Here is a 13639-nt window from a genome sequence, read left to right as displayed (position 1 = left end):
AGGTGACCATTTTTCTCTTTACATGGGAAGATAGTTTCTCTGCCATTTTATGGGAAGATAGACATTGGTCTTGATTGCCTCTTATTGCCCGATGAAGGTGGAGAAGGGAAAAAATAGGGAGAAACGGTAGTTCTTCTCCCTATTTGTATGTTTGCTGAGCTGTTTACGCCGATGTATTGGCTTCTATCCCATTTTCGAGCAATGATGAGATTGAATAGGAGTCTATTTGTTTTGTCTCTCTAGATTTCCCCCTACCTTTTTCATTATAGAGATCGTGAATGGTAACAGAACACGAGAAGGAACCTAATTCAGACTTGGCTAGTCAAACTTCTCGTAATGTTCGGATTCTGGGGAAAATTCACATCAAGGGAATCAAACACGGACTATAATCTATCTGGGTAGATACATACTATTTATAGTATGGTGTCCTGAGACGGATATTCTGGTTTGAAGAAGGCCCCTTGAATAGGGGTTTTTTTTTCCATTTTAAAAAAAGACTGGTAACTTACTTGTTGTGCAACATATGGTCTGAGTACCTATAACCTACTGATTCCATACTGAATTTAAGGGACGAAACATTTATAAGATCAAACTATATAATCAATAGGGGTCTACCGAGACTTCACTTTTTTTTTTAAATAAAAAAACATAGTTCTGAAACAACTTCCACGGGTATGCCTATGATCATCTGTAGACTCTTTACGGCCTTATTCGCCGACAGATTTTAACTTCAGTCGCAGGTTAAAGGATTAGAGATCGAAACGGATTGGTCGAATTCGGGATTTTAACCAATCCGTGTCGATCTGTAATCCGTTAACCTGAGATTGCAGTTCAACTCTGTCGTCAATATGGCCGTTAGTCAGAGAAAAATATTGAAAAATGCATGACTAGTCATGAGTAATTGAATCAAACAAACTGTTTGGAAACGCATGACAAATCATGAATAATCGGATCAAACTACAGTAATCCAAAATGCACACACATGCCCAATCAAAATAATTAAAATATGAATTACCAGTCCTGAAGTATGTGGCATTTAAAAAATTTAATTAATCAATTAATTAACTTAAGTCGATACTTTTACTAGGACCATTTCAGTTAGGATACATATATATATATGTATATGTGTGTACCTCAGGTCTTAACTTGAAAAAATAATCATTAAAAACCATTTAAAACCGTTAAAAAAAAGATCTACACATCTAAATGACTGGTTATCCTTAGCGGAGAGGGTAACCAGTCCTGAAGTAATCGGGTCAAATTTATTTAAAAATGTTTGACCAGTTAGGAGTGATATCGGACCAAACTGTGTTCAAAAATGCATAACCAGTCCTGAAGTTCAAAATGTTCAAAATGCATGACCAGTCGTTATGCGATCGGATAAAATTATTCAAAAATACTGCTAGATTACGTATTATATGCACTTAAAAAGTGGTAAAATATGCTCTAAAAACACTGATATGTGCTCATATCAGTGTTTAATATCATATCAGCTCATAAAGAAAAATATGCACAAAAAAAAAAGAACACGTGCATTCAGAAGTGCAAAAATATACATTAAAAAATTCCTAAAAATATGCATTAAAAAATGCCTAAAAATATGCATTAAAAATGCATAAAAATATGCATTCAAAAATTCCTAAAAATATGCATTAAAAATTCCTAAAAATATGCATTCAAAAATGCCTAAAAAACTATGCCCTCTAAAATTAACAATACTCAATAATGAAAGATTTTCTTGAAAAACAATTGATGAAATTCGAAGAGTAAAAAGTTGCAAATAATCACATGCAAAATATAATTTTTGATAAAAAAAATTCAAAAAAATTTGCATTTATTATAAAATTTTGGGGATTTTATGCATTTATATGCAGTATAACTATAAAAGTGCTGAAAAAAATATATGCAACTGTTTATGCACTTGTGCATTGTGTAATCGCATAAAACTATTCAAAAAAATATATGACCAGTCCTGAAGTAATCGGATCAAAAAAATCGAAAAATGTTCGACCAGTCGTGAAACAATATCGGATCAAACTATTCAAAAATCCATGACCTGCTGTGAGTGTCGAATCAAATTTGTCAAAAATGACATACACAACCCGATCAATTGCACCAGTCGAATCCCGTTGTAACGAATACCGTTACAGCGGGAAAAAAAAATCTCGTTTTAACGAACACTTTTTCTAATCCCCTGGATAAGTTTTCATGGGAACAACGAAAAAAACCTCGAATTCCTTTATAACGAAATTCCGTTATAATGAAGTGATTTCTCCGGTCTCTTGAAGTTCGTTATAATGGGATTCGACTGTATTAATGAAAAAAAAATTGACTTTGTTCAATTGGGATGCAATCAGAGCCATATATCGAAAATTGTTTTCTCATGATGAGAGAAACCTCATTTCTTATACTTTGACAAACATGACTTGGCATCGTGCATGCTCACCATCACGAGACATGCATGAAATGAAAAATAGGAGAGAAGAGAGAAAGAAGTTTTCAACTTGTAACTTTTTAGATAGTACAATGTTCGGTCGAATTCCGGCCACCCGCGCTCGTCGAAAATACTCGGCGCCAGATCGACGCCCCCCTGTAGGAGCCCTCAATCTCCCTGTGATATAAAATATTGGACCTGCTTTTTTTTTTTTTCCATTATGGTTGTGTGGGTGGGCTCTTCATAGGGGCATGCGAGGGAATGGTCCTTCATTCTTGTTCAAGTATATACTTTTTTTACTTTTTCAGTCTTCACTATCAGTCAGTCTCCTTTGTCCCTCTGACTTCCTGATTGGTTGGTTGGAGGGGAAAAAAACATTTTCATGGAATTTTTATTTCATTGGTTCACTCTCTATTAGGTTTTTGTGTCTTATTATAAAAATTTATCCTAAATACCAATTTTTTATGATCAATCAATGAAAATTTTTTTTAGAATCGTGTTTTGCATCATTCTATTTGGTCAGTGTTTCTCAAAGTATGCCTCGCGGCTCCTAGGGGCGTCGCGAAGAACTAGCGATATCGATTTTATGGTGCCTCTTACTACTAATAATTCTTAATCTTAAACTTAATCTTTTCCAGCCGCGACCCAAAATCATCAAAAAAGATTAGCTTCGCGACCCGTGGGACTATTTGTTTTTCGAAATTTGTGGAATCAATGGCGCAATAGGTGGAACAAGACTATAAGTGCATTTGTACGACCCATCTCGGAAGCTCCTGCAAATCAAGTTTGGGTCGTGACCAATAGCTCAAAATTCCTGCCGATGTAGTGGTCGAGTGGTCATAGTGATTCGCATCGTGGGGTGGTCGGCTGAAGTTGGTTTCCTGTGGTTTGCAACTTCGAGCCGCGAATGCGAGCTCATCTCCCCGTTGAAAAGTCTCGCCACAGAGAGCGACAGGCGTACAACTGCGCAAATATTCAATCGATACACTTCAGTAATAATTTGAAATAAAGATGACAGCACTGGAAATTCACACACAACACTATATACGCACTCTCAGACCTAGGTTACCACACTCATACTTCCGGCACAACTCAATTGATAAATAAATAGAAAGAACAGCCCATAAAACCCCAGACTGATACAAAGCATTTGAGGTACTAGCGTTACCTCAAATGAGGCAGGGTTGTGTCGACAAAAAGTTAGCAGTGGGAACCCCCTTGCCCCGTGCTCAGTCGGTAGTAAATCGCTCATGGCGATAGACTGGATATGTGCTTGGTTTGAAAGAAAGAAATCTCAAAATCCCTGGCTGTAAATGTATTCGTACGACCCATCCCGAAAGCCATTGTGACCCAAGTTTGGATCGCGACCCATAGGTTAGGAACCCCTGTGCTAAACTATTCTGGGGAGCCGGAGATGAACCATGAATTTGGCAAGGGAGCCGTGGATGATAAATATTTGTGAACCACTCTATATTAAGTTTATTATACCCTAAATACAAATTTTTAATGATCTATAATTCTATATATATGTATGATAATTTGTTGAATCGTAATTTTACGATAAGGCAAGGCTTATGTTTCTTTGTTTCTCTTCGGCAGTTAAATGGCAAGAAAAGGCTCTGCCTCTTCAAGGAAGACTTCAGCGAGCACCACTACACCATAATCCAGTCGTTGTCGGACCCTTCCTGGTACCTTGGCTTCAATCGGAAGGGCAAGCCGCTGAGGGCCGACCAGTATTCCAAACCCAAGCTCCGGGGATGCTACCACTTCGTGAAGCGCAACCACTCTTACGGACTGGACGATTCTCGGAGGCCCGGACCCGCGATAAAAGACCCATCGAAGTTGAAGGACTTGTTGAAGGGTCGACGGTCTCCCGTCTTGAGGATCCGGAGAAAAATCATTCACAGGCCGCCGTTAAGATGAGAAGTGCAACGAGCTATGGCTTCGAAAAAAAAAAAGTCCAAGAAAGGCTTTGTTGGTTCCGATTTGAAAGGGTATTGAACAGCGTTGTGTATATATTTTTTTTTTCAACTTTTTTTTTTTGCGTCAGTGCGCGCGCGCCATCGCCTATAGGATAGATTTGAATGCCTGGGCTGGATCCCAGGCCTTTTTGTTTTTCCCCCCGGAATATCACAGACATCGTGTTAATGACGTGTGCCCCTAAGTACCGCAACACTTCTAATTGTATCCTCCTGTCGCATTGTGGATTCTCGTTGTAAAAAAAAAAAAAAGGACACGAACGTCACGTAGGTGTCGTCTTAGCAGTAGCTGTATTCGATTAATCGATTTTTCTTGTTTTCCAGGCCAAACTACGAACAAATTTCATCGCTTCCAATTGCTTCTCAGTGTTTCCCGCCAAGTAGTTTTTTGTAGCAGTACTAGAAATAATAATAATTGTAATAATAGTATTTTACTAGAGCGGCATCTATTGGTGTCAACCTAGACGAGGTTGCTTCTAATCGTAGTACAAGATATGGACTTGTATTGATTATATCGTGAAAAAAAAAAAATTATTTATACGAAAAAAAGCAAAAATGTGCCATGGATTATTATTATTATTATACAGTCAATAATTTATTTGTGTTCGTTGCTCGAAACATTCCATGAAAAAAAAAAAATTGCGAACGTGAAACGTTTTTACGTGAACATTTGAATTTCGTTGCTTAAGTGCAAAAGTTGTTGTTAATGTTAATTGTAGTGTTATTTAAAAAAGGGGGCATTAGAATGTTGTTGAAAAAAAAAACCTATTGATTGCATGTTTTTTTTGTTTCTTCTTCTTAAAATTCCCACAATGATGCCAACCTCACGATCTTGAACATTGAGATGAGGTTTGGAATCATTTTTCTAAATTTCTTATTGTCTTCTTTATGATTGTATACGCATGTGTGTATGTTTATTTCCTACTAATGTAGAACTTTTCTGAGGTATAGTTTTTTTTTTATTTTATTTGTATTGTCATCACGTTCGAGTTCCGGAGGCAGCTAATGGCACGTAACGAAAAATAACAACTCTCTTTACCCCGTTTCTCTAGAATTTTATTCAAACATATCTGGAAAAGAAAGAGATGCATAATTTGTGTTTAATATTCTCCCTCAATATTTCCCTCCTTCTCCCTCTTAAATGGTAATCAAACGTAGTTGGAATAATGATTGTTATCAGCATGTATTATTTACCTCTGTAGCCGCATATTTAACTGTTTCTTAATATATCTAGAATTGTCATCAAGACATGTTGAAGAGCCAGAGTGTCGGTCTTTTTTCCCCCCATCTCTTGAACTGACGACCCATATCTATCCCTGTGATCTGGTTTCTTAGTCTGTAGAATTGTCATCGAACATCTGTTGGAAACCCAGATGAGTTCATGTTTATATATATATCTCTCTGCTATTCGCTTTCTCCCATTCTTCAGAATCAAAATCGAGAGCTGATGAAAAAAAAGCAAGATGCGATCCATATTTATCTGCCATTACAGTCTTCTTTTTTCAAATTCTTTAGAATCAAAATCAAGAACTGATGGAAGCCAGGTTAGGATCAATATTTATCTCTCGTCAATTCCGCTTTCTTGCCATCTCTAGAACTGTGACTGGACATCATTGAGAAGCCAGGTGGAAATTCCTTTTTATTTCTCACCGCAGTCCATACTAGCTCTAGAATTCTCATCGAACATATGTTGAAAAGCCAGATGACGTTCATATTTTTTTCCCACTACCTGCTTTCTTACTTTCTCTAGAATCAAAATCCAGCGCCGATGAAAGCCAGGTCACGCGATCCGCTTTCCGACATTCTCTGAAACCAAAACCAAGCGCTGATGAAAGTCAGACGATGATCCATATTTATCTTTCCCTACGCTATCCACTTTCTGAACATCTCAGAAAGAACCGAACCGAATCTTCAGAACCGAAATCGAGTTATTGTTCGAAAGCTGGCCGATGATCCGTTTTTATCTCCTCTTCTGCTATCTGCTTTCTCAGCATTCTAGTATCAAAATCGAGTTAATTATTGTTAAAAAGCCAGGATACGACCCATTTCTATCTCTTCCTCTGCTATCCGCTGCCTTAAAATCTCAGTATCAAAATCGAGTTACTGTTGAAAAGAGAAATGACGATTCATTTTATCTCTAAAATCGTGATCCGCTTCCTCCAGCCTCTAGAGAAGGAGAATTGGATATCATTAGAAAGACAAGTGACTATCCATATTTATCTTTTCTCGGGAATATCTTAACATCTCTAGAATCAGAATCGAGAATTATTGGAGATCCCAGCGGCGATCCATATTTATCTCTATCTTTATATATATATATATATATATCTGCTATCCACGTTCTTAACATCTGTGTATCAGAATCGACTTATTGTTGAAAAGTGAGGTGATGATCTACATCTATCTCTTCTTCTGCTATCCGCTGTTGTTTTAAAATCTCAGCAGCAAAATCGAGTTATTGTTGAAAATCCAGGAGACGACCCATTTCATCTCTAACCGTGATCCGCTTCCTCTAGCCTCTAGAAAGGGATGTCGGATATTAAAGAGAAATATATATCATTAAAAACCCAAGTGAATATCAACATACAATATTTATCTCTTCTCAGAATTTCTCTCAACATCTCTAGAATCAGAATCTAGAATTGCTGAAAATCCAGAGGTGACAATCCATATTTATCTTTATCTCTCTCTCTACTATCCACGTTCTTAACACCTCTGTATCAGAATCGAGTTATTGTTGAAAAAGTCAGGTGACGATCCATTTTATCTCTCTAACTGTGATCCGCTTCCTTCCAGTCTCTAGAAATTGAATCAAGTTGTTTTTTTTAAAAGCCTAATAATGACCCATATTTGTCTCTTCCGGAATTTTCTAATATCTCTCTCTGTCTACACACACAAACACACACAATTAATCTTTTCATAAGATGCTGATTCAATTTATCCTTGTCTTAACTGCCTAAGCTCACATCAATTTAATCAAAGGGGAATCAAAATTTTCATAAATATGAAATCAAATAATATTTTTCGTCGTAGTTTACACACTCCACACGAATTATTAATGATTAATCTCGAACTTACAAGCCGACGAATATACAGAAAAATCTACTGGATACGTCAAAAATATTATATACTGTCTTTGTTATATATTTATTGGGTATAATATTTTTCTTTTTAGATGCAATATAATATATCTGATGATATATATGTGTATATACCCGATGAAATCTTTATTTAATACAAACCTCCAGCTATTACTTCATCACCTTTCCCTGCTCAGTACTATGTTATTTCGAAGTTTTGTGTCAGGGCTCCAGGGGGGGGAAAACGTTATCAATGTTAGGGATAATTTGTCAACGTTCTTTCCACAGTCTTTCCTTTTAGGGATGCTACTGGGTGTGCAAACATATATATATTAATATATATATATTTTTTCCTATATAAGACTACTCTCTTCTCCCGCTATGATGTAATATAACTGTCAGATTTTCTTTTTTTATCATTGGGGAAGAAAACTGAAATAATTTCATACCAGGAAGTTCAGAAGGAAAAATTGTTTCCCCACCCCCCTCTTCCCCCAAACCTCCTGCAACGGTGAAGAAAAATGACCTAAGAGGAGGGTTTTGGTCTTTGGGTGGCCGTTGACCATAATGGAATGGTCTGCGAATAGCCAGTCTTCTTGTTTTTGTGTTCAAGAGTTGGAACAGAGATAAATTGATTGGGTGATGTCCGAAAGAGGCTGGATTTCAATCGATTCAAACAAGCTGGCTTCTAAATTCTGTCAATTTTGGTAATGTTTGGTTTGTTTTGTGATACCAGATGCTTCCCAACTTTGTAGCCAGTTAGAGTAATTGTTTTAATTATTGTAGATTGATCATATAAATCTGAATTTTTTTTTTTCGAGAAATCTTGGGTTGTACCTTCTTCTGCATTTGATCTGAAGTTAATGATGGTTGGTAAAAAAAAATCAAAATTTAAAAAGTAGTTTTTCTCCCCTCTGCTAAGTTTCTAAAAAAATGGTTATAGGTACTACTACTTCTTTTCCGTACATGCACCTCGTACACATTCCTCAGTGAAACTTCTATACATTATATTTTCATACATTATGAGTGCTTAAATTTTTCCATGTTGGTCTATAGAAGAGGTGCACAGCCTCCGGTCTATACACATGCGTAGGCTGACCATCTTTCCCACATGAAAATACGGTATGTCACTAATTATATCCAAAAGTTGTCGATGTTGCCAATTTCAGCCAATAAATTGGCAAATGGAACCACAGTTGTCAGTTACAGCCAAAAAAAACTGTCAGAGGTCAGCAAAGTTGTCAATTACAGCCAAAAAGAATTGTCAAAGGAAAAGGGGCAAATTGCAGCCAAAAAAAAAAAAAATTGCCAAAAGCAAGTAAAGTTGCATCTATCGCTAAAATTTCTGTAAAATCACCATTAGTGGGTAATAAAAGGATACTGCAAATCGCAAAAAATTCACCAAAAAAAAAAAAGACCGTACGTTTGACAAATATGTGAGGTGAATATACTTATGACTATAATTAATTATGATAGAGTCATAATTATCATAATATAATTTACAAGTCATGAGAATAATTTTAATTCTTGATTTCAAAAATTCATGTAATCCTTGAAGAAAATAAATAAAAAAAAACGGGACATTTTGTGAGAAAAAAGTTAGGACGGCCAAAATCACTAAAATGTCCCGTAAAATGCGAAGTCATATGGCAACCCTATATATACAAATTTCTGGCCCGCGGAAAGGAAAAATTGCGCACCCCCCTGGTATATAGTTTCTGGAAAGATGGCATATATCTCTGGTTAGACACTCGATATGAAATCAATTTTTCTACTGTGTGGGTTCATCCATCGATAGCGAACTTCCATAAAAGCCTTCATTCCAGCAACCTAACCGAACACAAACTCCTCGAACAGTGTATTCGAACCCAAAACCATCTCAAGAGGGATCAAACATCTCCATCAGCACTTCAGATCCGGAAATTTCGCAAGTCCATAAGCACACGCAAACAAAGAACTCAGAAGTTCCGGAAACGGAACTCGAGTTCTTCCTCGGATGGTTACTAGTTATTTTGAAGAACCTTATTACACCTATAGAATGGTCCTTAAACAGAGGAAGTGTCCCCCCATCACCATCATCTCCACCTCAGACAACACGTGTGGATTTCTCGATTGGAATTGGCCAATGTTGGAATCCAGAAACGGTAATTTTCTTTTTTTTCCTCCCTCTCTTCCGTTTCCAAATCTTTCTCGATGAGCAGCACTCGGAATTCCTTCGATTCTCTTCCCAGTGTTTGTACTTAAACAAACTCAAGGTTGTATCTGCTTCTTCTTTTCATTGTTATAATGGAGGAGAGACGTCTTATTTTTTTGTTATTTTCGTTCGTCAAAGAGTTTCCTTTTATCTTTTTAAAAGAAGATAAAGAAAAATAAATAAATATATATATATATATATACAGTATAAGGGCTTGTCATCGCCATCAAAGAGTGATCTTTTAAGTCCTTTAAGAAGAAAAACCTGTTTCTTGACGTCTGTGGCACGTGCTGTTTTCTTCTTACTTGCATCTTTTAAATCTTTTCTTCTCCAACATCCAGTAGCGGTAAGAAAAGCAAAAAAAAAAATCGCCACCATCGTTGTCTTTTTCCTCCAAGCGACATAATTTAAGGATATTGCATTTTTTTACTTCTTCTTGTTTCAGTGACGCCATTGAGGAAACTGATCAAAAGACGTGGAAATCGACTCTTCTCAGTCTATTTGATTCGGCTTTTTTTTTGAGAACAAGAAGAGCCCATTTCTCTCTCTCTCTCTCTCTCTCTTCTGGAACCGTATGTAAAAGGTGTTATTTCATTTCCTTTTCTCAGAAAGAAGAAGGAAACCCCTTTGATGGTTACCACTTCACTATTCCTCACCGAAAAAAAAAGAAAAAAAAGACGGTTCTGGTCCGAAAAGCGTTTTGAGAGTTAAAAAGAATTTTGCCGCCCGGTAGTTAACATCCTTTCAACTCTTTTTTTGCTTTCGCCTCACCTTCAGACTATCAAAGGTTTCTCGGTAGCAATTTATCAAGCACAGAAAATATAGTCTCAAAGAAATGGAAGGGGGATTTCTTATATATATACGCTTTCTTTTCTCATTTCTGCCTCTTTTCCACGAGTCGTTAAGATCTCGTGTACCTGTCAGACAGAGTGGGGGGGTTCCTTGAGTATATGAATGTATCTGCTGGTATTATACGGGGGGTGAGAATCCTCACAAACCTCTCAAAGATTTTTATTGCTCATCTCTTTTTTTTTAGTTTTTAATCGATTCCTGAGGTTCAAAATGACCGTCACGGAATGATTCCGAAGAAATGTGGATTTCATTGATAAACGTTATTTGTGTCGTGAAACTGTTAAGTGATGGATACTGATGTAGTATATACTAACGGCACTATCAGCCAAAAAGTTCGTAATTGACGAAACTGTTCTAGCTTACATTGCCGTCATCTCCACTTAACGAGCTTTCATTTCAAAGAAGATAGTGTGTGAATGCAATGTAAGCTTGATTTTACGCGTGCTTACTCGTTCATGCTTACGTTGCCTCATTCATGTGACACAAGCTTGTTAGGCGCAGACCGTCACTTCAAAATATCGATGGTATTGAGATGAGTTAATTCATCTCGGGTGACCGGTATTGTATGTATCTGCTACTGCCAATGCCCGGAGTGAACGGCCACATCACGGATTGGCCGAGTTTTGACCGAAGTCCGTTCTTCAGAAATGATTCGGGCTTTCGCCGGCCAATTCGTGAAGCGGCAAGAGATCCCTGGCCAAAGTTCGATGAGTTGATGTAAGACGATCCGGTGGTCACCAAATCCTTTTTTTTTTTCATAGCCAACGTGTAATACATGGCTATATATGGTAGCTCTATTGGATAAGCGGCATGTGACGAGAGAGAAAAAAAACTATTTATATAATAATCTAGACATATATGTAGTTTTTCCTACCAAATTTTTGATTATCACGAAAAAATACGCCAACTTTTCGATGACCCCTGAATGATGTCTTTTGTTATCGGACTTCGGCCAGGAATCTCCGACCACTTTGCGAACTGGCTGGCCAAATCCCGAAATTCGGACATTGGCCGGGTCAATTTACAATGAAATTGGCTAGTTCGAACGAACTGGCCAGTTTCGGGATTTGGCAGTGACATATGTATACAGTAAAATTTATCGACTGATCGATCAGCCAAAACTTCGTTACTGTCCGAAGTCTAGACCAGTGTTTCCCAAAGAGGGCAATATGGATGTAATGGTCCAGAGGGGTAGTATAGAAACAACATTGGATTCTATGAATTGACTTCAGTTGGGGGCTGATGAAAAGGAAGGAAAACAATTGTGATGAATGGAGGTGAGATGGAACGAGAAGTTTGGGGAAACTCTGGTCTACACTTTTGGTGAAATGACCAATGTCGGAAGTCTAGCCAATGTTTGGAGTGGTAATTTCGAACTTTGGTCTAACATATAAAAGAACGATAATGCACACCGGTCGATCCTAACCTCGTTAAGAGAACTAGAACATCTTTCAATGGATGTCTAAACGTTAGAGCCGATGCTGGCTCATGCGGGAAAAAAAAAGAAGATTAGAATTACAATCATTTTGATATTAATATTCTCATATAAAGACCTCTCTTGCTATCCAATTGCTTCGCCACCGTCATAGACGATGGATTCAAAATATTACGATGCCGTAGCAAGATCGACATGCTATTCTTGAATCTGTTGTCCACTAAATTAACCGTTATGACCGTAAACAAAATCCTTGGCAATATTATGATTGAAAGAAAATAAAACCTGGAGATGATCTCTCCAATACTGATCATGCACATTAAGGAGAGGTCACATGTTTCCTCTTTGTTATAGTATGTGCTTGTTGTACGTGTTGGCATCGAAACGGGTAGCGAATGTTGAAAAAGAAGACTAAATATAGACTTAAATGTGTAATGTGTGTGTGTGTGAAGATTATCCACGAGAGTCAATTGTGTTCGTGATTGTTATACTATGTATTATATAAATATATTGTTGTTCGAACATCGATGAGGTACATGTAGATGGCGATGTCCGTACGTTCCATGTTGAAAATTGCGTTCATGTAAATGCTTTTGATTTCTCACGTATGTACTTCATGTATTCTCTCATACTTGTAAATTTATTTTTTAATTATTGATTTTTTTTTTTTTCGTTTCTTTTGTCATTAATTTACTAACATTTTACGCCTTGTTGGGGTTCTGATTGAGGAAAATCTTGTTTTAATCAAAAAATTTTCATATTTCATCGAGTCATACTGTTTTTTTCCTGCTCCTTCCCCCCCATGTATTATGACTTTATATAATATTTCGCATGCGATCTGTTGTTTTTTTCCCGTTCCCCCCCCCATGAGTATGTAAATATGTTCATAGAAGAAACAAAAAAACGCAAAAGTATTTATACAGATGTTTTACATGAAAAAAAACAATAAAGTTTAAACGTCTAAAATATTGATTGCTTGTTTGTATGTTTGAGTGTATAAAATTCATTGTTACATTGGTGAGACTTGTTTCCATGAGAATACAATTACAGTAAAACCTCGGTATAACGGTACTCCGCGGACCAAGAAAAAATATCGTTACAGAGAGAGGTTATCGTTGTCTCGAGAGGCATAGACATTTCAAATATGACTTGAAAAAAAAAATACCGTTTCAGGGAGATTTATCGTTATAGCGAGGTTTCACTGTACTTGCTTATGCGAAAGGTTTTGCATTATTGGAGGTAAAACGAAGCATGTTGCCTTTATGTTAAGAAGGCTTGAACATCTAGCTTTCTTTGAGAACGATCAGTGCCCGGTTTCGTTTCTATTCGGATAAGAATCTAGCACTTCACTCGAATGTTATACAGTCAATATTGCCAGATTTTTATCCATCCAGAAACAAAAACTAGCTGTTGACTATTTGAATAGAAACATAAAAGTGATGTGGGGCTAGCTTTCCGAATAGCAACAGAAGTAAGGAGTTAGTTATCCGAGCAGAAACAAAGGTGAGAGACTAGCTGGTGTCATAAGAAACGAAAATGGAAAGGTGTGGTTGGTATTCCAATTAGAAACTCTCTTCGGCACATCTCGCCCCTGACATTTCGACTTGATTCACCAAGTAACTGGGTGAGTGACCAACTGATTGAGTAAGCGACAAATTGAAGGGC

At 37.0% G+C, this 13639-nt stretch overlaps 1 protein-coding gene across 1 annotated transcript in view; it reads left to right on the top strand.

Annotated features, from left to right (window-relative positions):
* The window catches only part of LOC149077933 (fibroblast growth factor 8b-like), a 91164-nt gene extending 86124 nt beyond the window's left edge, over window positions 1-5040 (top strand). The window contains exon 5 of the mRNA XM_089241540.1: window positions 4034-5040. Within this exon, the coding sequence (XP_089097666.1) occupies window positions 4034-4357 (324 nt within the window). The 3' untranslated portion in view covers window positions 4358-5040. The remainder of the gene's footprint in view (window positions 1-4033) is intronic.
* The last annotated feature ends 8599 nt before the right edge of the window (window positions 5041-13639 follow it).

Source organism: Pholcus phalangioides, unplaced genomic scaffold (assembly GCF_987345545.1).
Source record: "Pholcus phalangioides strain wild (caught in Gottingen) unplaced genomic scaffold, Ppha-v1.0 ptg000014l_1, whole genome shotgun sequence".
NCBI classification, from domain to species: domain Eukaryota; kingdom Metazoa; phylum Arthropoda; class Arachnida; order Araneae; family Pholcidae; genus Pholcus; species Pholcus phalangioides.
Note: the sequence above shows the minus strand (reverse complement) of the source record. Positions and strands in the feature narration are given on the sequence as shown.